Source organism: Drosophila montana, unplaced genomic scaffold (genome assembly GCF_035044405.1).
Source record: "Drosophila montana isolate Dmon_TW-CO22-7 unplaced genomic scaffold, ASM3504440v1 contig_3175_1, whole genome shotgun sequence".
Classification (NCBI taxonomy): domain Eukaryota; kingdom Metazoa; phylum Arthropoda; class Insecta; order Diptera; family Drosophilidae; genus Drosophila; species Drosophila montana.
The window spans coordinates 41056-62883 of record NW_026998052.1 but is presented as its reverse complement, the minus strand read 5'-3'; the positions used below and the strand labels follow the sequence as shown (position 1 = coordinate 62883).

Sequence of the window (21828 nt, the reverse complement as noted above, 5' to 3'; positions counted from 1 at the left end):
GGCCTGATCATCGGTTCGGCTTGGATTGGGGCTGAGTTGGGGCTCTTTGTTGTATTCCGCTTTTTCGGCTGGGTGTGTTTTGTTTTTGATTCATGCCGCGCTATCAGCGCTGGGCGTGTTTCGAGCTATCGCTGATGCCACCCAAACACAGGCGAACACCCCTTCTCTCATTTATATATTTGATGATGACATTGCGAGGCCAACCGGCCGCAGGACGAGTCCGGTCGCTAGCCAGTTTATTAGTTTAAGTAGCTGCCTCATTGGCAGTGATTAGCGTTCGACTCGAGCCAAGTAACAACAAAGTGCTGGCGGCGGACGCTGTTTCGAATCGCTTTTTAACAACGCTGCAATTTTGTGCGTCATGTCTGATGACCGGCGGCGGCAGCAGCAGTAGCCACAGCCGGAGACGGTGCCGGAGCCGGAGTCGCAGCCGGAGCCGGAGTCGGAGTTCAACGTTGTCTTGGACGTCATGTTGTTACTTTCTTGCAGCGCACTCAACTTGACGGTTTTTTCTCCACGCTTTGTTTTTCTACTTTTTTTTTGCAAATTGTTAGCAGCCCGCCTGCAGCGAGCAGGCTCCACAAGGAAGACCCTTAGCCAGACCCCGAACTCTGCTCTGTATTTGCCCAACCTGTGTAAAGTGCAGCGCAGACAAACACAGAGAGAGAGAGACAGAGGAGAAAGAGAGAGAGAGAGAGTGGGACTCTGGGGCAGACGGCCAAGCTGGCAGCCAGGCCAGGCCAGGCCAGAACACGGGCCAAAAGCGATTTGCCTTGCCAAAAGCTGCATGACTAACTTTGTAGTTATGCTAGTAGTTGTGCGTGTGTGTGTGTGTGCCTGCGTGTGTGTGTGTGTGTGTGTGAGAGCTGGTGCGACAACACAAGTGTTTTAATTTTACGACATTGTATGAATTTTACTGCTGGCACAGCAGAAACATCAGCACCGCTGTTACATATCGTTAGCTTCCTTAACGGACGTATCCCACATCTTTCCCAGCCGTCTGTTGCCACACACACACACACACCCCTTTCCCACCCCCTTTACCTCCCCCAGCCCAGGCGGGCCCTGCAGCGTGTTGTCTGTGTGCTCATAAATTGCAGCTTGCAAGCTTCAGTGCAATCAGCGTCATCAGCTTCATCCGGCCCTACAGCTGGAACAAACCAACCATGGGGCCAAAAAGAACGGGTTTAAAAACCGCAAAATTTCGAAATGATAAAACCAAAAAAAAAAAAAGAAAAAGCGTGCTTAACGAACCCATTCTTAACTCTAGACTCAATCAAAAAGCAAGTGAATCATTTGAATCATTCGATTCATTCATTTCCAATTGAACCGACATGCGAACTAAAAAAGTTGTAAGTTTTCACAAGAAATCGAACTAGTTTTGAAATGGTTCGCGACACGTACTTTCGCCAAAACTATCTATTCATCAACATAATGATTCAGTTCTTGGAACTAGTTGAGCTTGTTAGGAACAGGAACAAGCACTTCAATTGAAACTGCTTTTCATAGAAAGTTTCTCATCAGCAAATATTGTTCGCTTTCAAATGATTCAGTTCTTGGAGCTAGTTAGCAGCCAGTTTCTTCGTAAGAGAAATATAACTAGTTCTGAACCGCAACAGTTCGTGTGAAGAACTTCAATTACAGACATTTATTTTAGAAATTTCCTGTTATAGACAAGCTATAACGTGTATTGCTACAAAATGATTCAGTTCTTGGAACCAGCTTGGGTTCGTATTGTGTGAAGCAGCTGTAAAGGAAATTAAATTGGTTTGGAAGTGCAATTTCAAATAAAGCTGCTTGTAAATAAAACAGTTCTCGGAACCAGTTGTAGTCAAATTTTGTATATTTTTTTGCCCCACTGTCGCTTAACTGCCGTCACTTAACGTTAACAGTTTACGCTTGCCTGCGGGCTAAAAAGGCTGGCGTTGCAATACACACACACTTGCATAGTTACACATTCACACACACACTCACACACAGACACACATGCACACATACATGTGCGGCTCGACACTCCGCGCCATCTTTGCCTCGCCATCATTTTTGGTGCTGCTGTTGCGCTAACTGCGTAAAGTTGGCACTTGAAACTGTCAGCTTAAATATGCCAGCTGCACACACTGCCACACACACACACACACACACACACATACGCTCGCACACTCGTTTCATACACACACTTCACACACACATGCGGCTACTACATAAAGTGCACAAAATGGTCCGACGCATAGCGAAAGTTGTTGCCGTAAGTTACAGAAGCAGCGACTCTTACGGCTCCTCGCAGTCTGGCGGGCCATAACTTTGGGGCAACACCGACCCGCCCTCCTCTCCCCAACCCACCATCCCCTGCGCGCCGCGCTCAGCGACTTACCATAAATGCATTTTTAAATGCCAGGCTACAGCTAAATTAAGCAGCATTTGCCATTTGCGCTTTACGCGCTCATTCGTTCATTTATGCTGATACTTTTTCACAATTTTTTTCTCATTTTTCCACTTTTTCTCATTTTGTTGCAGATGGTGACGAGAACGAAGAAAATCTTTGTGGGCGGCCTCTCGGCGCCCACCACGCTGGAGGATGTCAAAAGCTACTTTGAACAGTTTGGTCCGGTAAGTAAGCCCCTTGCTACAAAAAAAAAAACACTACACAGAAAATAAAACGGAACTAGTTCTTTTGTACGAACCATAAAGCAATGTCTGCCAACTTGTAATAATAATAATGAAAATGAAAAATCCGACTGACAGTTGCCCAAACGAATCATGCAATTTATGCGCACTGCGCGTGTTCCCTCCATAAACTATATATATATCTGTATATATATATTTCTGTGTGTGTGTGTGTGTGTGTGTGTGTGTGTATAGGTAGTATCTGCTTATAAGCCCCGCTGAGCAATGACACCTTCACTGGCTGCCACTTGCCACAGTTTGTTTGATCAATAAAAATGCCAAAAAAAAGAAAACATCACAAAAAAAAAAATCTTGTTAAAAAAAAATTGGAGAAATGGAATATATGTACTATATATCCGTGGCAAATTCAATCTTGACAAGTACTGCAAGGCACAGACGATGGCCCGACACGTCGATGCGGCGCCTACAACCCCAACATTTTGCCCAAAAATTCTCTGCAGCAAGGCAAACTCCACTTAAACAGCAGCTTACACACATGCATAACGAGTGTTTGTGTGTGTGCGTGTGTGTGCGAGTGTGTGTTTGCGGCTGAGTGCTGTTCGAGTGCTCTTTAAGTTCTCCATTCAGCCAGGTTTGCCAGGGGGAAAGTGGGGGAGGGGCGTGACTGACAGAGACTTGTTATAGCGCACAAAACAAATTTTTAGCACGAGTACAAAAATTGTTGTGTTCTTGATTGCGATACTAAACGAAAATCGATTTGTTTCGACGCTCTTCGATTTTAATGAGCGCCCAGTATGCCTAGTAGATGCTTCAGACTGCATTCGGTGTGTGTGCAGCAAGGATTTCATTAACGATATGCAAAATGTTTTGTGCCAGCCCCCGCCCTATCCTTCAAGGCTCTACGCATGCTAAAGCATAAATCCTTAATAAGGATAAGCCAAACTGAACGAGCAGTGTAAATTGCTTGAATATTGTTGAAAAGTTACATCAATATTTGCCTTAGATTTGATTTTAACATGATTTTCACATTTTTTTTCGGCATATATGCATTTTTCAGAAAATAGGGAATTTTATATGCAAATGCAGTTTAAAGCTCATAAATTTTTCGAAAGCTTTCAGTTATTCTAGACAAACATTTTAAAGAGTTTTTGCAAATAAAAGTGTTATTCTAGAGCTTATACAGTGCATATAGTGTTTACGACTTGAAGCTCTATTTTGAATTTAAAGCTTTCAATTATACTTATCTCAACTCGAACTTTACATAGTAAAGCTAGCTTAAAGCTCTTTTGTTCTCTTAATGTTTTTAGTTTGATTTTGAGTTTACATAATAATCTTTAAAAATATTTGCGCATAAATTAAGCGAAATAACATACAAATGTTCTAACAAAATACAACACAAATACATGCTAAATACAACTTAAAGCTCTTCTATTCTCTTAAAGCTTTTAGCTAAATTTCGCTTGCTTTTCAAACATTTATTTTTAATAAAACGAGTGTACCAAAAGCTTCTGAGCTGCACACAAGAAATCTTTCAAGAGCTTTCGAAGCTTTTTCAAGCCAAGTTTCTTAAAAGTGTTGTAGAAGGAGTTAACCAAAAGCTGAACCGCTGCTCACAACGAATACAGCTTAAAGCTTCAATGCGCCCTTAAAGCTCTTGCAATACAATGCTTAAAAAGTACATTCGAACTCTAGTTAACTTTTGTAATTGCTTTGCACTTTTAAATTGGCTGCTACACGAAAAAAAGCAATCGTATCTGCTGTTGGCACTTTTTCGGCTCAAATTACATTATGAAAAACTGAAAGCTGGCAACTCTCAACAAATTTTCATGCGGAAAGCCGCAGTTTTTTCCTGCAGCCTTGGCTATATTCATTGTTTTCTCATTAAATGCTGCCCCACATTCCGCGAAACTCTCGACGGATTTCGAAACTTCACTCAACGGCCAGGTGAAACGCAACCAATCGGAGGATGGAGCGATTGGGTGGAGGGGTTGGTGCAAGGGGCAAGGGGCAAGCGGAGAGTTGGCAGCCTCCTGATAATTGACACAAATTGGCGCAACTTTTTGTCAGCTCTTCAACCGCCAGCACGTCAACTGGCATTTGCGATGCCTCATTGCGTCCGCGCCCACGACGAGTCGATAATGCGAATATAATGACGATGCCTCCGGCCCCAAACACCTGCCTCCGCTGCCGGGCATGGCACATAAACGCCCATCAATCAAATCAGCGCTGTGCAAAATGCTTTTAAGTAATTTTCATCATAACTGCGAATGAAGCTGTCAAAATCCATAACGATCAAATAGTTGAAACACCTAACAAAATGGATATTTCATAGGTGGGCGTGGGCGTTTGCGTTGGCGTGGGCCGAGAGCCAAGTCTGGCGAATTGCGACTCGAAACAAAGGCGAAAGGAACTTAACCAAGCGCGAATTCCTAATGGCAAACTTTTCAATTAATCCGCATTTGCAAAAAGAAAAATTATAATAATAACTTGGCGCACACAAAGGGCTCACATTGAGGGTAGTCCTCGCCCAAGCTCCCACTTACTTTCTTTCCCTGAGCAAAAGTTTCGACAGGCAAACAACAGCGGACGGGCAGAGCTGGCCCTTCCCCCAGACCAGACGACCAGTCAGCCCTTGGCCCTGGCTCCACACTACTTGGCCAAGTTATTGATTACAACTAATCCCCTTTTGGCTTTTGCCTGCCGCCTCATTGAGCAGCGGCTTCGCAAAGAGATTTGCGCCGCCGCCCATAAACAAAATAGCAACTGGCCTGGCCCGCCGGCTCAGACATCGGCCAGCTCCTTGTGTAGTCCGTATCCGTGTCCGGATCAGTGGACTGCCGTGTATACCAGGGCAGGTGGCCAGCCAGGCGTTAATGACTTTATCGGCCATTTTTCTTCTACGCAATAGATGGGGGGGATGAGACCGGCGGAAAGGAAGATTGCCTTTGTCGTTGTCAGTGCCATTAGAGGACGGCACACGGTAAAGATTGATTAGCCGGGATGACACAGTCAGGCGCAGGAACAGAGCCATTCAATATGATTAATAGTTGTTGCATGTTGCGTAGAATGGCGACAATCACAACAATAGCAAAATATACCGACGAATGCCCCCGAATAGGCGAAATGGCGCAAACAACATCCAGATATTGTCTATATAGAAATTTATGGCCCGAACAACCAGCCAATTTTATGTTGCCAGCGCAAATATCTTCTTTCTTTTTTTTTTTTTTTATATACATATATTTTCCTCTGGTTTTTCGCGCATTTTGTATTATTTTTCACTGTCGTGTCAGCGGCACATTTTATTTGCATTTCATTTTATTGTATGTTTTAAATGTTGCACTGCATTGTTTGCAATTCTTTTTCATTTTGTAAAAGTTTCGCCAGCGAATAGCTCCACGAATTCCGAATGCCCTTGCAGTGAGACACTTTTGTGGAATTAAAACATATTTAACTTTTGTCGAATGATATCTTTTCTAGCAGCATTTCAAATAAAGAAATTATTGAGAATGTGGCATATGATAAACATTCTTAGCAAGGCTGCAAACTAGTTTTCAAATGAAGCGGTTCGAATTAACCACGAACCGAACATCAAAGCGAAATAGCTGCTCAGACGAGACTAAAACTGAATTGAACCAATGTTTTTTCTAAAGTTGGTTTTGTCTAATACAACATTTTTATTTTCTTTTAGTTAATTTATACAATTTAACAATAGTTTAAGCTTAATTAAGTGTAAAGGTAGTTCTAATTAATGAAAAACGTGGCTCATTTTCCTAAATTAAAGTTAATTGATAATAAATAAAATAGATCTCTTGTAGGAAATATGAGACGAAACTAGGATTTACGGATATAGAAAAGTAGATTCAAGAAACGTTTTCGTTAAGTATTCTACCTTGCTCTTATCGCCCTTTTATCTGCCTAGGCGTGCATTTGGCGATAACACCTCATGATTTACCTTAAATTCTGCTGAGCGAAACGCTTGCCTTAAGCTAGCTTTAAAATAATGAGCTTAAGCGTTCAGATTTCGTTTTTACTTCCTATGGAATTCATATATTATGTGCATATATATGCTGCTTAAGAGCTTATATTTATGTGCGTTACTTGCTTAACAGCCAAGTTTTAAGACCCCACTGTGTGAGGCTATAAAACTCTAGCTCTCTCTCTTCCTCTCACTCACTCCCGACCGCTCTATTTGCCCCTTCTGTCTATCTGTGAATGTGCGGGGCGCTCATTTGCAAACAGATACATTGAAGGGGCAGAGACGGCGGCAGAGGCCAACCATTTGCAAATCTGGCGACCCCTGGCATAACCCGAGCCCGCACATAAGCCCGATAGTTGCCACACCTTTTAAATGCAAATCAGAGAAATGTTTTTCTCTTCTCCGAAATAGGAAAACAAAACGAAAACCAAACCAACAAAACAAATGGCAAATTTCAAATTTTCACTGTGCAAGTTTTTAGTGCAAATGCTTCACATTTAACTGGCACACCAAAACGCATACACACACACACTGACACACACACACGCACACAGACACATGCAGTGGACCCCAAACTGACCTCAGCTGCTGCAACCTTTGCCACTGATTTTATTGCAACTGCTGCAGCTGCTGCAAGCGCTGCGATAACACAAATTTCACATGCGGCAAGGGGCGAACGGGGCGTGCCCCAGCGGGTCGGAGCGGTGCGAGGCGGGGCCACTAAAGAGTGAGATTCAGAACAGAAAGCAACAAAAATATATAAAAAAAAAAAAAAGAATGAAATAGAAAACCAGGCAGCAAAACCAACAAAAATGCAAAGCTCTTTGGCTAAAAAATTGCAAATAAACTACACATTTTGCAAAAACCCTTCGCAGCCTCCCGTCCCCCAACCGTAGCCCGCCCCTCCTCAGCCCGGCTCGTAACACGGTCTGCAACAAGCCTGAACTATGGCTCGAGGTATGGAAATTGCAGTGGCCAGTATCAGGCAGCCTGCAGACATCGCCCTGTGGCTTTTAAAGGTGTTTACGGTGTTTGCTTTGCCATGGCCCAAGGGTTAGTTAATTTAAGCGCTTTTCATAAGCATTTTATGTGCGAGGGGGAGGGGGCGTGTTGGCCAGGCCAGGCCAAGTGGCAAAAGTGCAGCCAAAGCTGCCAAATGTCCAACCGACTGGCATTGGCTACTTCTCAGCTTCTTCTTCCCAGCTTCCCAGCAGCAGCAGCAGCAGCAGCTGCCCCTTAGGGCATTAATTATGACAAATCATGCAAAATGAATTGCAAACAAAAATGCAAAATACAAAAGAACTTTTTTCAATTTAAAGCGAGTTTAATCATTTAATTGGATGATAATAGAAAAGGTAATAGAAAGCAGAAGGAGGGCGCTGCTCTTTGCTAATATTCATAAAATTCATTTGCATTTTCCATTATTTATTTATTATTGTTTCGACTACGTTTGTTTACTTAACATTATTGGATTATAATTAAAAATTAAGCAGACATTGTCGAGCGCTTGAAACGTTCTACTTGCTGCATTAATCAGAAATTGTTTTTCATTTGAAATAACATATTACAATTCACATAATTCGGCGACTAAATTGTTAATGTGGCAGCTCATGATCTAAATGCAAATTGAATGAATTTAATTTAATTAATATTGTAAAACCGTAACTTTCACAAATAGAATACAATTAGATATATTCCATGGTAATATTACCTTTTCATTTGCATCAGAGTATCAAAAAGAATGAAATTTTGATATAAATATAAGGATGTTAACATACAAATAAACATATATAATTATATCCTTTTACTTATCTAAGCGTATCCACATTTCTTTTCTTTGTAAAAAGGAAGAAAATATATTTTCTTAATAGGGATATTTTTAACGACTTTAACTCAGATTTTAAGCCATTTCTGCTTTCCTTGAAAGTCGTCTAATATTCTTATGTGCACCTATATAGGACAATAGAAAAATATCCCTTACTATAGAACATATCCGGCTATATATCTGGCTCATAGATTCGGCAATTCCTGCAAATAACCCAAAAAGGGTATATGCACTTGTGTGTGGCATAGATAGAGTTTCAATCTTGTTTGTTTGCTCACCTGCCTGACGTATCAGTCAGTCAGTCAGTTCTGTTTGTGTTGTCCTTGTGCGTGTGTATGTGTGTGTGTGTGTGTGTGTGTGTGTGTGTGTGCCATAACTGTGGGCAATTTTTGAGGTACTGCGAATGCGAAGTGCCTCTTTCCAGCTGCATAAATTATGATGAAGCGCAAATCTTCAGTTAGCCGTATGTAAATGTAAATGAAGGCTTTGTGCCTATGCATGAGTGTGTGTGTTCGTGAGTGTGCGTGTGTGTGTGCATGATGAGTGGCAGATTTGCATAATCCTTAGCAAAAGGTTTCATGACAACGTCGCTGCCGCCGCTTCTGATGCTGCTCGAAATGTCAATGTGGGCGCTCTGGTGGGCTTCTTGAGGTGGCGTGGGTGAAGGTAGAGGGGGAGGGGGAGGGTAGGTAGGCTGGCTGTCTGACAAGCCACAAATACTTCAGCACCTCCATCTAAGCTCGTAATTAACAGTATATATGTATATTATGTTTATATTTATGCAATATGTGTGTGCGTGTGCACTCAAAGCCTGCACTGTCGTTTACATTGCCAATTAGTTGTACATAAGCACAACAACAACAACAACAACAAGAAGAACACCTGAGCTGCAGCTGATGAAGCTGGCAATTTGTAGCCTAATCCCCCTGCCTGGCCGCAACTAATTTAATTGTGTTCAATTTGGCATAAAGGCGTTTAATGCCAGCAAGAGCTGCCATAAACACATATCTACACATAGATATATATATAGGGGCATATATTATGGATTTTTCACATGATGTTCAAAGCCCGGCGGCGTCAAAGCAGACCAAAAAAAAAAAAAAATAGAAAAAAAGAAGGGAATATAACGAAACGAGCCCCCAGTGCAGACGAAGACGTTGTTAATGCTTTGATAGACACATTACTTCCGTCTCAGTGGTTAGGCAATGCAACAACGACAACAATAATAACAACAACGAGAGAAGGAGCAACCGCAGCACCACCAGAAATCTAATACGTCCTGCCAAGCGAGGGATAACTGTTTGTTTACACAGAACGACGACGACGACGACGACGACGACTATTTGCCTGGGCCATGGCCTCTCCAGCTAAAACCTGAGCCAGCAGCAGCAGCAGCGACTAGAATTGGGTCTGAGTCTGGGTTATGGGCTCTGGCTCTGGGTCTGTAGTCGATTTTCATGCGTCTCGTCTGCCGTATATCTGCATATCTCCTGCCTTGGCTTTGGCAAATTGCGCAAAAAAACATTGCAGCAGTAGCAGCAGAAGCAGCAGCAGCAGCGACGACTGCAGCAGCAGCAGATTTCATGCACAACAAATTGTCATGCGGACAGGCAGGCAGCCCACACACACACACACACACAGAGAGACAGCCAGCGCTGCGGTTGGTCTTACCAACTCGCTCTCTCTCACTCTCTCTCTCTCGCTCTCTCTCGCTCTCTCTGCCTCTCTTATGCTGCCGCTTCAGCTGCTGCTCAAGCACATGAAATCCTTACCCAGGCGCAAGTCAAGCAAACAAACAAACCGCAATGACATGCAGGCAAAGCACAGGCTGTATCTCCTGCTGCTCCTCATCCTGCCGCAAGCCTCAGCCCGCAGCCCGCAATACCCCGCCCCTCCAGCCACCGCCCCCGACCGCGCCCAGTTGCCACAGTTGTAACCGGAAACTGTCGCACTTATTTGGCTACGCGCTAGTTTCGCATATTTCACTGTCAACTTGCGGTAAATAGACTTTAAACAAATATGAAAATAACTCGCAAGAAGCTCACACACACACACACACACACACTCGCAAACACACAGTTGGCTGTGTGTGTATGGGTGGGCAAGAAAAATGCAAAAATCTGCAGAGCCAAAAGAAATTTGCAAGTAAACGTTGGGTAAGCAAATGGCAAGTTGTAAAGTCTGCGGCTTCTCGTTTCCCTGTCAGCGTCTGCCACTTGCCCGCTCCACACACACACACACACACACACATACTCAAACTCATTCCGCCCATTTCCCTCGCCAGCAGGATTTGCGCTCCCAATGGTGCCGTCTGTGCAGCACAACTCAGTGGGGAAGCTGCACAAGAGTCTGGCCACGTACGTAATGGAAATCAATTGTTTACTTTATATGAGTTTTTCAAGTGCTTATTCAATATCATTAGATGTAGATGAGGTAGCAATACTCCCGGCTATAAATGCCATATGTTCGGACCGAGAGCAGCATATATTGTAATAGTTGAACTTCAACTAAAATGGCAACTGGAAAACTATGAGATTTGCTCAGAGAGTTGAGCGAAAGGTCAAAGCTAAGCAAATTAGTTTGCCAAGTTTGCCACGGCTTGAGAATCGCAGAGAGGGGTCCAGAAACAGACGCCTGACTGCATAGGCAAACTAACTGCCGTTGGTCTCATCGACTTGGCCAAATTATTGCATTGGGCAAACAGCAGGGCCTGCTGGCCTCGAAAGCTGAATGCGCCTCCTCTCTAACTTTTCTCATTTTCAACGGCAAATTCTGGTTTTTACTTTCTTTTTTTTTGGTTTTTTTTTTTTGCCACAGCACCGGCAAAATCTTAATTTAAAAGCCCAGCTGTTGAATCAAAGGTTAACCTTTCAGCAGCACAGGCAGCCCTTTTACATAAACACACACACGCACACACACATGCACATGCACACACCCACACACGAGAAAATGCTGTAAAACTCATTTTGTCAGGCATCAAGCGAGCTATAGACGCGACTCAACTCGTCTCGACTCCAGCCCAATTTCAGGCACGCCTCAATCTGTGCACACACAACTTAACCAGCTACAGCTGCAAGTGTGTGTGTGTGCGTATCTTTGGGCAACTCGCGAGAGATGCAAATAAGCGTATATTCATTTGATGATACGAATACGAATACAAGTGTGTGCGGTGGCGGTGGCAGCGGTGGCAGCGGCGGGTACTACACGTGCGTTGCCAGCGACGACAATTTAAAAGTACGTTTTATCGCAAACTGACAGCAGCAACGGCAGCCAGGACATGGCTGAGGCAAGGCAGGCAGGCAGGCAGGCAGCAGAGGATCGACAGCTTGAGATAGTCACGTACGCGCCTTTGTTTTGCTTGCTTTTTATTTCGTGGCAATTGTGCGCCTAATTAGCGTCGAATCGCAATGCCGAACGCGGCGGCATCTTTGCAATTAAAACGCACTTTTCATTTGGGCACAGCGACGCGGCTTGCCAGCAAGTGTCTGCTAAAATAAAAGAACGCACACACACACACACGCACGCCAGGCGAACAAAATGGAGGGGGGGCGCGGGCTACAAATGGCGCATGCTGCCGCCTACAAAATTAATTTGATTTATGCTGTTCCCAGTTTGTGCGTGTGTCTCTGTGTGTGTGTGTGTGTGTTGTTCGTTTCCCTGTGCGTGTTTTCCAATTCGTGTTGTAGCTGCTGACACTGACTGGCTTGCCATTCGGTCAGGTAACGAATTTTTGGCTAACAACGAAAATAAAAATAAAAATAAAATATTGCCCTGGCGAATGTAAAGTGCCGACTTTTACATGACACATGTGTGTGTGTGTGTGGCTGTGTGTGGCTGTGTGTGTGTGCACGTCTTTGCAATAAAACAACAAACAACAGTGCACAACAACATGATACGGCTGCTGTTGCGTTGATCTACTGGGTTAGAGTCGTATACTGTCATGCCCTGCTGCTCCCTTCTATTTAGCTCAGTTGTGCAGAGTCTTACATGCAAACAGCCCTAAAAAATGTAACAAACAGATGCGAAAACAACACGAATACAACAACAACAACAACAACAGGAACAATAGCAACACATATATGCATGCAAATCGGGTACGACTAGCAGATACCTTCAGTTATTTTATTTTATTCGTGTTGCTTTGCTTAACTTTATATTCCGTGTTGTATTTTTTAAAAATATTTACCAACACTGTTAAACATTTTCTGCTTTTACTCGTATTGATTTAATACAAGCTCTTTTACTCCACTGAAACTGAAAGCTTAACAAACAGGCAATTAGCTGAACTTATTTTCAGATAAGCACAATCTAAATATATGTATATCTGCAAATATATATTCTGCTTTACAATTTCATATTTTCAGCTATTTTCTAACACTGCCAAACATTGCTTTGGAAACAATAGCAACTCTTCAATTCATTATTAACTTCAAAATAATTGCAGCTTTTTTAGGAAGCCGAAAGCTGAATGATTATTATTTTATTCTTCCTACTAGAATTCAGTACATTTAGCTGTTTTACAGCACTAAAAAACCATGAATTCGACCTATTCAACTTTAAAAGCTTATAAAAAATAAACTTAAATTCAAATTAACTCAAACTTGGAGCATTGCTTAGGGACTGATGTGATTAAATAAGTTATTCCTTCATAGATACTTTATATAATTGTATTCGTAGTTATTTTTTGAACAACTACAAAAAGTTTTAGCTTGTTATTTAGCACTACAAAAAGTATTCTATTGTTTTTCAACACTGCGAAAAGGTATTATATTATCAAACAATTTCCAAGTTACACAAAAATTTGAAATGCAATAAGATATATGAAATAAAAATAATTTATTTAACTTTCGACTCAAAGCTCAACCTGCATATAAGCTGCATATATAATAAAGTTCCAATTTAAAACAAGCTTGACATCAAATTCAACTCCAACTCAGGGACATCAGTTTAATGCTTAATAAAGACTTATCTACAGCACAAAGAAATGGAATTTGGATATTAAATTGCTTGTGCCAGCCACAAAAAAAAAGAAAAAGAGGAAAATAGAAGGGGAAGTGGAAGCGTATAGACCCGAGATATGGCATATGCGTTGCACAGGTATAAACATGGCAACAGGACAGCCGCCGTGCGCTCGCACAATGCAAATAAAAAGCCATAAACTTTCATTTAAGTTTAAAATGGCATTTAAATGAATGAGTGGCTGCTGCTGCTGCTGCTCCTTCTGCTCCTACTGCTGCCACTTGCTGCCTGGCAGTCGCAATGTTTCTCCTTTTTTTTTGGCTGTGCTACTCTCTCTCTCTCTCTGTGGGAATGGGCGCGGCCAAGTAACACATGTATCATAATTCATTTTCATGTTTTATTTCATTTTAACTGCAGTTGGCTGTCGCTATGTTTGTCGCACTCGTGTATTTGTTGTGTGGCTGCTGCGTGCAAACATAAATATATATCAAAACAACAGCTAACAACAGCTAACAAACAAACAAACAAACGCACAACATTCAAATAATTGACATATACTCGCATGCTGCAAAATACAGCCCCAAAGCAGTTTGGCTTGTGTGTGTGTTTCATACATCTACTAGCATATACTTTATATGAGTATACATTCCTACACATTGCTATATTTCGTATCTAGCTTTAGCAATTAAAATCCAATGTTGCGTATACTTAATATTAAAAAGTTATAAACTGTTGCCTACTTTTCAGCGCAAAAGTTTGATTTATTCCAATTAATTCGCCAAAATGCAGAATTTATCTGAATAAATTGTTAAGCAACAAAATGCCAGCGCTATAGCTTAAATTTCCGCCCCTTGCCGCTCCCCTCTTCAACTTTGCTGTGCGTTTATAAATATTAAATAAAATTAAAAAGCAAACTAATTGTTAATCTGTGCGGCTTGCGGCTTTGCCATTTGCGCTTTTGTCAACAACAATTGCTGCTGCTGCTGCTGTTGCTGCTGTTGCTGCTCTCTGTGTTGTCTCTGGCCACTAACAAGCTCTGTTGAGCTGACCACGCCCCCTTGTTGTTTTAGCCACCGCCTCTGCTGGCGCCGTGTTTTAAATGTAAAGCACTTGCTGTGGTCGCTTTGAGCGACCCAAAAGTTAATCTCTGCCAACCGCTGACCAGGCAAACTGAACTGAATCCAAGCCCCTTTTCCCTCCAATCCCTCTGCCCCTCTGACCCTTTGCTCTTGCTCTAAGCTAGTTAGATATTTTTGCCCCGTTTTTTATTTTTTATATATTTTTTGTTTTGCTGGCATCCTATGCACAACCACAACTTACATTTTGACAGAGACGCGTTTTGTTTGTTTGTTTTGCTTATTTTTCTGCCACTTTTTATGCTCAGCTTACAGTTTGCTGTGCGTGTGTGTGTGTGAGTGTGCTTGTGTGTGTGGGGGAGTGTGTTTGATTTGTGCCAGCGAGAAGTCAACCAGCCAGTCCAAGATAAATCGCCTTTCAACGCAACTGCGGGCATAAAAAATCACACGATCAGTCATTACACACACACACACACACACACACACACAAGCACAGCACATCCTGTTATAGCATAAGCACTTATGTGCTGCTTGCGTGCATGTGTGCGGGTGTGTGTGTGCCAGCAAAGTCATTTTGCGTGCTCTACCCCCATGTTTTTTTATCGCCAGCGCTTTAAATTTTTTATGCAAGCTGCGCTGCTGATTTGGCGATAGTGTCGTCGTCGTCGTCGTCGTCCTGCTGCTGCTGCTGCTCGTCCTTGTCGTTCTTGTGGCTGTTGCCTGCAGCACATAAGTCATTTTGCTGCGCACTTGTAAGAATTCACACGAGCTGCGTCCCATCCGCCGCCGCCGCCGCCGCATCCCCGCATCCCGCCTCACTTTAGCGTCTCAATAGTCTGTTACTAATACGTTTTTGCAGTGTGCTGCCATTTTAATGCCTTTCATGCAGCAGCAGCAGCCAGCAGAGGCAGCAGCAGCAGATTCTTTTCGAGTGCATAAAGGAGCTGCTGCAGCTATCAGGCCGCCGCTTGCTGCGTCACTGCGTCAATGCGTCACAGGATATTACCGCCGTCATTCAAGCAGCTAGCTGCGAGTGCGCTGCGTGGGTGGCAGCTACCCACGCACATGTCTTCGGACTGCAATTCTTGGTAAGGGAGAGGGAGAGGGAGAGGGAGAGGGTGGGGAAGAGGGGTGCAGCTCGGCGCCTCAATACTCTGACGCTTCCGGTATTTATGATGCAAGTAATCAAATTGAATGGCGCGTTGCAGTTTCTTTCGCCTTTTATTTGCCCAGCAGCTGCAGCTGAAGCTGAAGCTCTGAGAGGATGGCATTGCCTCTGCCTCTGCCTCTGCCTCAGCCTTTGCCTTTGCCGTTCGGTGCTTGCGTCCTGCAGTGATAAATTCTTGCATTTCTTGCTGCCTCCGTTCCCACTCACTCGCCCGCTCGCTCACTCATTTCGCCTTCCGCTGGCATAAAAAATTGTGCAAAACTTTCAGCTTTCTACACATTTTCGTCGCTTATCAGCGACGGCTGCTGCAGTTAAACTCGAGTGGGTGAGCGGACAGAGAGCGGGCGCAGGGGGGGGGGGGGGTGGAGGTACAATGATAATAATGAACGTGCATGAAAAATTGCAAGTTGACTGAAAGAACTTGGCACTTGGAACTTGGGCATTACCTAAGGCGCAATAAATAATAAGTACCAGTAGCAGTAGCTACAGCAGTTGCAGTAGCAGCAGCAGCAGCAGCTCCGGCTCAGAGGGCAGCCTCAACCTGAACAGAATGGACGCATAATGAAGGACGTCTTCAGCGTAAACCGAGCGCTGACTTGCATAATGCTAAATTAGTGGCCATGGGGAGAGCGTTGAGTGCAGCGGGCCAAAGGAGCTCAAGTGATTTACACAGGATGCGCCAGCGATTAGCGCCAGTTGCTGCTGACTCTCCTGCAGCCGGTTGAAGCTGCCTCAAAACTATTTTCCAGCTTTATTTATTTTCACTAATGACAGCCGAAAGTTTACTGCTCAAGTTAATTTGACAAAAGAGACAATCAAGAAGCTTATGCAACCGTTTCTAACTTAAACTCTCCCTTGTTTACGAGCTAATATAAAGCTGCTTTGTTCGAGGCCAATGTCACACTTTTCTCCTGCGTGAGCTCGGAATCGAACAGAAGGAATATTCTAACTTTGATTCATAAAGGATTAGGCTTCGTTTTCCAAAGAGCGACTCATACGAAATTGCGGAAAAGGATTTCTTTTTAACTTTAGCTTGTTGATGGGCTTAGGGTATCTTTTAGTTGAGCACGCCCGATTAAACTACTCTTACTTGTTAATAAATGGCGCCCCTTTCTCTAAGGAAACCATGTTTTATAAAATGTGCATCAAATGTTTGATATTTATTCATAAAATACCCATACAAATATTTTTATAAATATAAAAATTTCTATCAAGGCTGCAAACTTGTGCTTGAACCAAAACGGCTCGAAGGAAATTTAATAAAACATTTGCTAATTTAATGAATATAATGATATAAAGTTCAGTAGATACTTAAATTTTGCTATCTAAGCCAAGTTTCAAACCGCAAGCTAAGTTAAATGAAACGAAGAACCAGTTTTACGAACTCAAACTCAAGGCGAATCATAGCCACGTTATATTTAGTTGATCTGCCAGCCATAAATGGTATTCCATAAAGAGTATTAAAACGTTTCGAATGCATCATAAACATAAATCCAATTGTCTATAAAATACTCCAAAACCAACAATTTTACATTCAGTTCTAAAAGCTTGCTTAGTTTCCATATGGAATAGTTTTTGTTTGCATTGAAGTACTTTGCGTGGCAATCAGTGACAAAATCATCTTCTTTCGGCGCTCTTCAGCTCTTGAGCTGGTTCTATTGAACAATGCGGCTGCTGCTGCTGCTGTGGAGGTGCTTTAAAGCTTATGGCTTATGGCTCACAATCTGTCCATTCACGTGGCCATTGCCGTGAAGCGGGCCATGAAAAATGCAGCTGCTGCTAAAATTTTGTGCTTTTCTCATCGTTGTTTTTTCCGTTGGTCAGCAAAAAAAACCAACAACAAAAAAATTGATAAGAGAAAAAAACTAAAAATAGAAATAAAGGGAGAAAAAAAAGAAGCGCCACACAAAAATTATCCGACTTGCTTGATTTATGCTTTTGTTATTGTTTTTCATAAGCCGTCGGGCAAGCGGAATGTAAAGTGAGAAAAGCGGGCAAAAGAAACTTGAACGCAGCTGTCGCCGGAAGATAACTCTAAAAGTTTGCACTAAAGACTCAATCAACGCGGCTTCTAAGCAGCTTCCCAGACCGGACCAGACCAGACAGCCGAGTGCTTGTGCAACGTGTGTCCCATGCAATAAATGAACAAATTAATTAAGAAGTGGTAGCCACGTGAATTGTTGCACGATTGCCAGTAGCTGACCTGAGGGGGCCGTTGCCTGGGGCAAGGAATGTCAGCGCAGGAGACGGCGACATGAAATTAATGCAGCGCTGTCAACCTGGTCCGGGGCCAGCAGCAGCAGCAGCAGCAGCAACAACATGTGCCACAGCAGCAGGACAAAGGCTATACGAAACGTTAACGTTAACGCTTCACTGCATCCCCGGACAGCTCGCCCAGCTAGTCCAGCTCTCTAACTATCTCTATTTGCCGGACTGAGCTGAAAAGCAGCTTAGCCTGCAGGTGATGCGAGCGACAACGCAAAATCAATCGAGAAATCCAACGGCCCGGCATAGATGCTCGCTGTCCGGTCCGGGCTACGCGTCCGGGTTCCAGTTCCAGTTCCTGTTCCATGTGTGTGTGTGTGTGTGTGTGTGTGTGTGTGTGTGGGCACGTGCTGGTCAGCGCCAATAACGACGTAATCTGTTTATATCCCTTTTTCCACTCATTCCTTATTTTTTTTCTTGTGCTCCTTTTGGCCATTGTGTTGCGCACTTTTTGCCATTTGTCGTGCTCGTCGTTGGCGTTGTCGCTGGAGCTAGAGCTGGAGCTGCTTCAATTTTCTGGCCGCCAGTTTTTGTCGCTTGTCCGTTCGTTTCGTGGATTGAGTTGTTATTTTTCGCTTAGTGCAATTTATTTTGGCCAAGTGGCAGCCAAACGGGCCCAGGCAGCGCTTAATTTATTATGCTGGCTGCTGCTGCTGCCACCCCAGCCTCCTCATCCCGCTCCCCCATCTCCTCCTCCGGCTGCTCATCACCCAAATTGTGCTGGCCATTGTTCAATGGCAGATAAAAGAAAAATTAAAGGCAAGCAAAATGAAAGTCCTCGACGTTGTCGAAGCAAAGCCAACAAAAATAAGAAAAGCACAAACAAAAAAAAACGAACGTTATTAATTTCAACTTTGAAAAATTGTGCAATGGCTTAGCAGCGTTCGAGCCATCGAGGCATTCATTTATTAGCAACGTGATAAATACTTTCAATTTTCCTTTCAATAAATGATAACGTAATGCCCTCGCATTAAATAGATCAATGGCCAAACTCTCAATAGGGCAGAAGCGCCCAACCGAACAAAAAAATAAAATATAATCTATTTGAACTTTTAACAAACTGTTACGATAAACATGAAATGCGCTTGAACAGAATATATGTTATATGAAAATTCCTTTGAACTCCTGCCGCAACTACTTTTCCGGGAAGTGCCTGATTTAGACAATTCCCGGAATTGTAAAGTTTCATCCGACTAACGTTGTTTGCGCTGCAAATGAACAGAGAATTTGTTAAATCAACATTAATTATTATTCTGTTGAAAATTCTGCATAAAGAGCTTTAGCTCTTTACTAAAATCAAGCCAATTAAGGTCGGGTGGTGATAAGCATAGGATTCAGTTTGAAAAGGGAGATTTCTCCGGGAAGCAAAGCTTTGTCAGTGCACTCAACTGAACTCTTTCGGCGGAAAACACATAAGTTCCTAGAAACAAACAGTTTACAATACTCAATTGTGCTTTTAGTTATTATAGTTTACTTTCTTTCAGTTCGTAGAATATGCCTTTTGCAGTTCTGTGCTAGCTGTTGCTTTCCTCAATTTAAATTCTATAATTGTTATTTATTGATTTTTCTAACAATTGATTACAATCATAAAAAGCTTCTAGAACTTTAAGTTTTTTCAATAACATTCAGCTAATGCATTAAAGCTCATTCGCAGCTTTGCTGGGCTTTTGCTTTAGATAATTGAACAGTTTATATTTTATTAATATTTTGTAGACATATAAAATATAATTTAAAATCAACAACCAAAATAAGCCTGTATTTACCCGATATATTTCAAAATTAAATTAAACCCCTCAATTGATGATTTGATTTAATGCCAATCGTTAGTAGAGATTCGTACGAGTCCAAAAAGCAATTTCTCTTCAAAATCGAACATTATTTGTCCTATTTAATCCAAATAGTTTATTGTCAAAAGCAATTTAAAGTAATGCAAACTTCTAAGCAATATCGAAATAGCCAAGAAACTAATCGAAAACTAACTTAGCATAGATATGAGCTGAGTTAAACATCGATTCCACTTGTTATGCAAATCAAGAATCAGTTTTATGTGGACAAAGATCATTTGCTCAATGTGCGACAAAGCACATGGCAGAATTATTATGTTATACACTCAGTGAAGGGCATAAAAAGAATATGAAATTGTGATTTGGCAGCGATTACGAGCGGCGCACTTCGATGATGTTGACTGGCTGACAAACTGGCTGTCAGACTGACTGTCATACTGAGAAAGTGGCGTACGCGTCAATTGCTGTGATTAGCATGAAAATCATTACAAGCACAAAATGAATGGCAAATCAGAAAAACACAAAACACAGGACAAAAAAAAAAAATGACAGACTGAGGCTCTGAAAATAGAAAAATTCTCGGCCATTGCTTTGTCAAATGTGTTTTGGTATTATCTCCATGTGTGTGTGTGTGTGTGAGGGTGTTTGTGTGTGTGTGTGTGTGTGCTGTCTCAGATGTGTCAGAGTCAGGCGCTGTCCTGCGAGAGGATCCTGCGAACGGGCAACCAAGCAGACGAAAGGCAACCAGTGAAAAATCGAGTTAGGCAAAACAAATAGCAAAATAGTTTCGACGGCGACGGCGACAGCGACATTGACACAAACAATAACAACAACAAAAACTACAAAAAAAAATAAAAGTTGCTAAAGAGAGGTGGGAGAGCTGAAGGGGGCGGCTGGGACGCCCGCCCATTTTGGGCTGTTGTAAAAGTCAAGCGAAATAATATTTTCCGGGTAACAGGCAAAGGAAAAACCAGGCAACAACAACAGTCACTGGAATTGGCTGCCCCAACCCCCTCCCCTCTAGGCCTTGCTACAAGCCTTAAAAAAAAGAGGAAGAAAACTGAGATGCTGCGGCTAAGGCCCGGCTGGCTCGCAAGCGGGCTGCGGCCAAGCTGAACTTGTGGCCATCATTGTAGGCAATTTGCAAAAATAGCAACGATTGCTTGCCGCTGTCCCCGCGCGATTCTGTTGTTGTTGTTGTTGTTGTGGCAGGCAGCAAAGTTAGTTTAAAGGAAATCAAAATAAAAATCATAAAAATGCACAACGTGCCGCGCGCTTGTTAAACTGTGTGAGAGTGGCAGAGAGAGGGAGAGAGGGGGAGAAAAAGACGAAAGAGTCGAGCGTGGAAAAGCGTCGCCGACAAAGACAAAAATGTTGCCTTGGCACAAAGATGAAAAGTTGTTGCTGTTTATGGCGGAAGTAGATAATGCCAAAGATGAACAAGGCGGCTGCTTGGCCATGCCAGAGAGAGAGAGAGAGAGGGAGAGAGAGAGGGAGATGGAGAGAGTGAGCCAGCGAAATGAAGCTTATGGGTCGACGTTGGGGTCTATAATTTTGCCATTACAAAACAATAGTAAAAACAAACTGCAACAAAGTTTGCAGTCAAAGAGCGTGAGGGGCGCTCCCAGTAGGGGGCGTGGCTCCAGTTGCTGGTGTGGAGCCAGTTGGGCGTGTGTAAGTAGACAGCCAGCAAGACGAACAGCAGCAGCAGCAGCCGGAGCAGCAGCAGCAGCAGTCGAGCACATTGTCGCATTATGCGCAATTATTGTCGCAATTATGGCCAGACAATTGTCAGTTTTGGCGCTAGCTTTGAGCCAAGTCGCTGCAACTGGGCTCAAAGTCTTGGCAGTGTATATCTATATATACACATATAGATATATGTATGTCTATATATATGCACGACATTTTGGGCCAGTGCCCATTAATAAAACAAACACACGCACGCACACAACGGGCCAGCTAATCAACAATGTCAGCCGCACAGCAGCCGCATTAAGCGCGCAAACCCTTACGTGCGATAAGAACAGGCCCCGCTCACACTCCAGCGCCACCCCCCGCCCACCGCCTACCAACAGCCATCAAACGCATCGATAAAGTCAACAGAGGAGCGTGTGCTGTTTTGGCCCCGTGACTAGCCACTGGGGAGC

The 21828-nt window shown here is 43.0% G+C and overlaps 1 protein-coding gene across 5 annotated transcripts in view; it reads left to right on the top strand.

The window, feature by feature from the left end:
• LOC135431192 (RNA-binding protein Musashi homolog Rbp6-like) overlaps positions 1-21828 on the top strand; it is a 199385-nt gene that overhangs the window by 139189 nt on the left and 38368 nt on the right. For all 5 annotated transcript variants that reach the window (XM_064686165.1, XM_064686167.1, XM_064686168.1 and 2 more), the window contains one exon: positions 2515-2607. In XM_064686165.1, coding sequence (XP_064542235.1) covers positions 2515-2607 — 93 coding nt within the window. The remainder of the gene's footprint in view (positions 1-2514; positions 2608-21828) is intronic.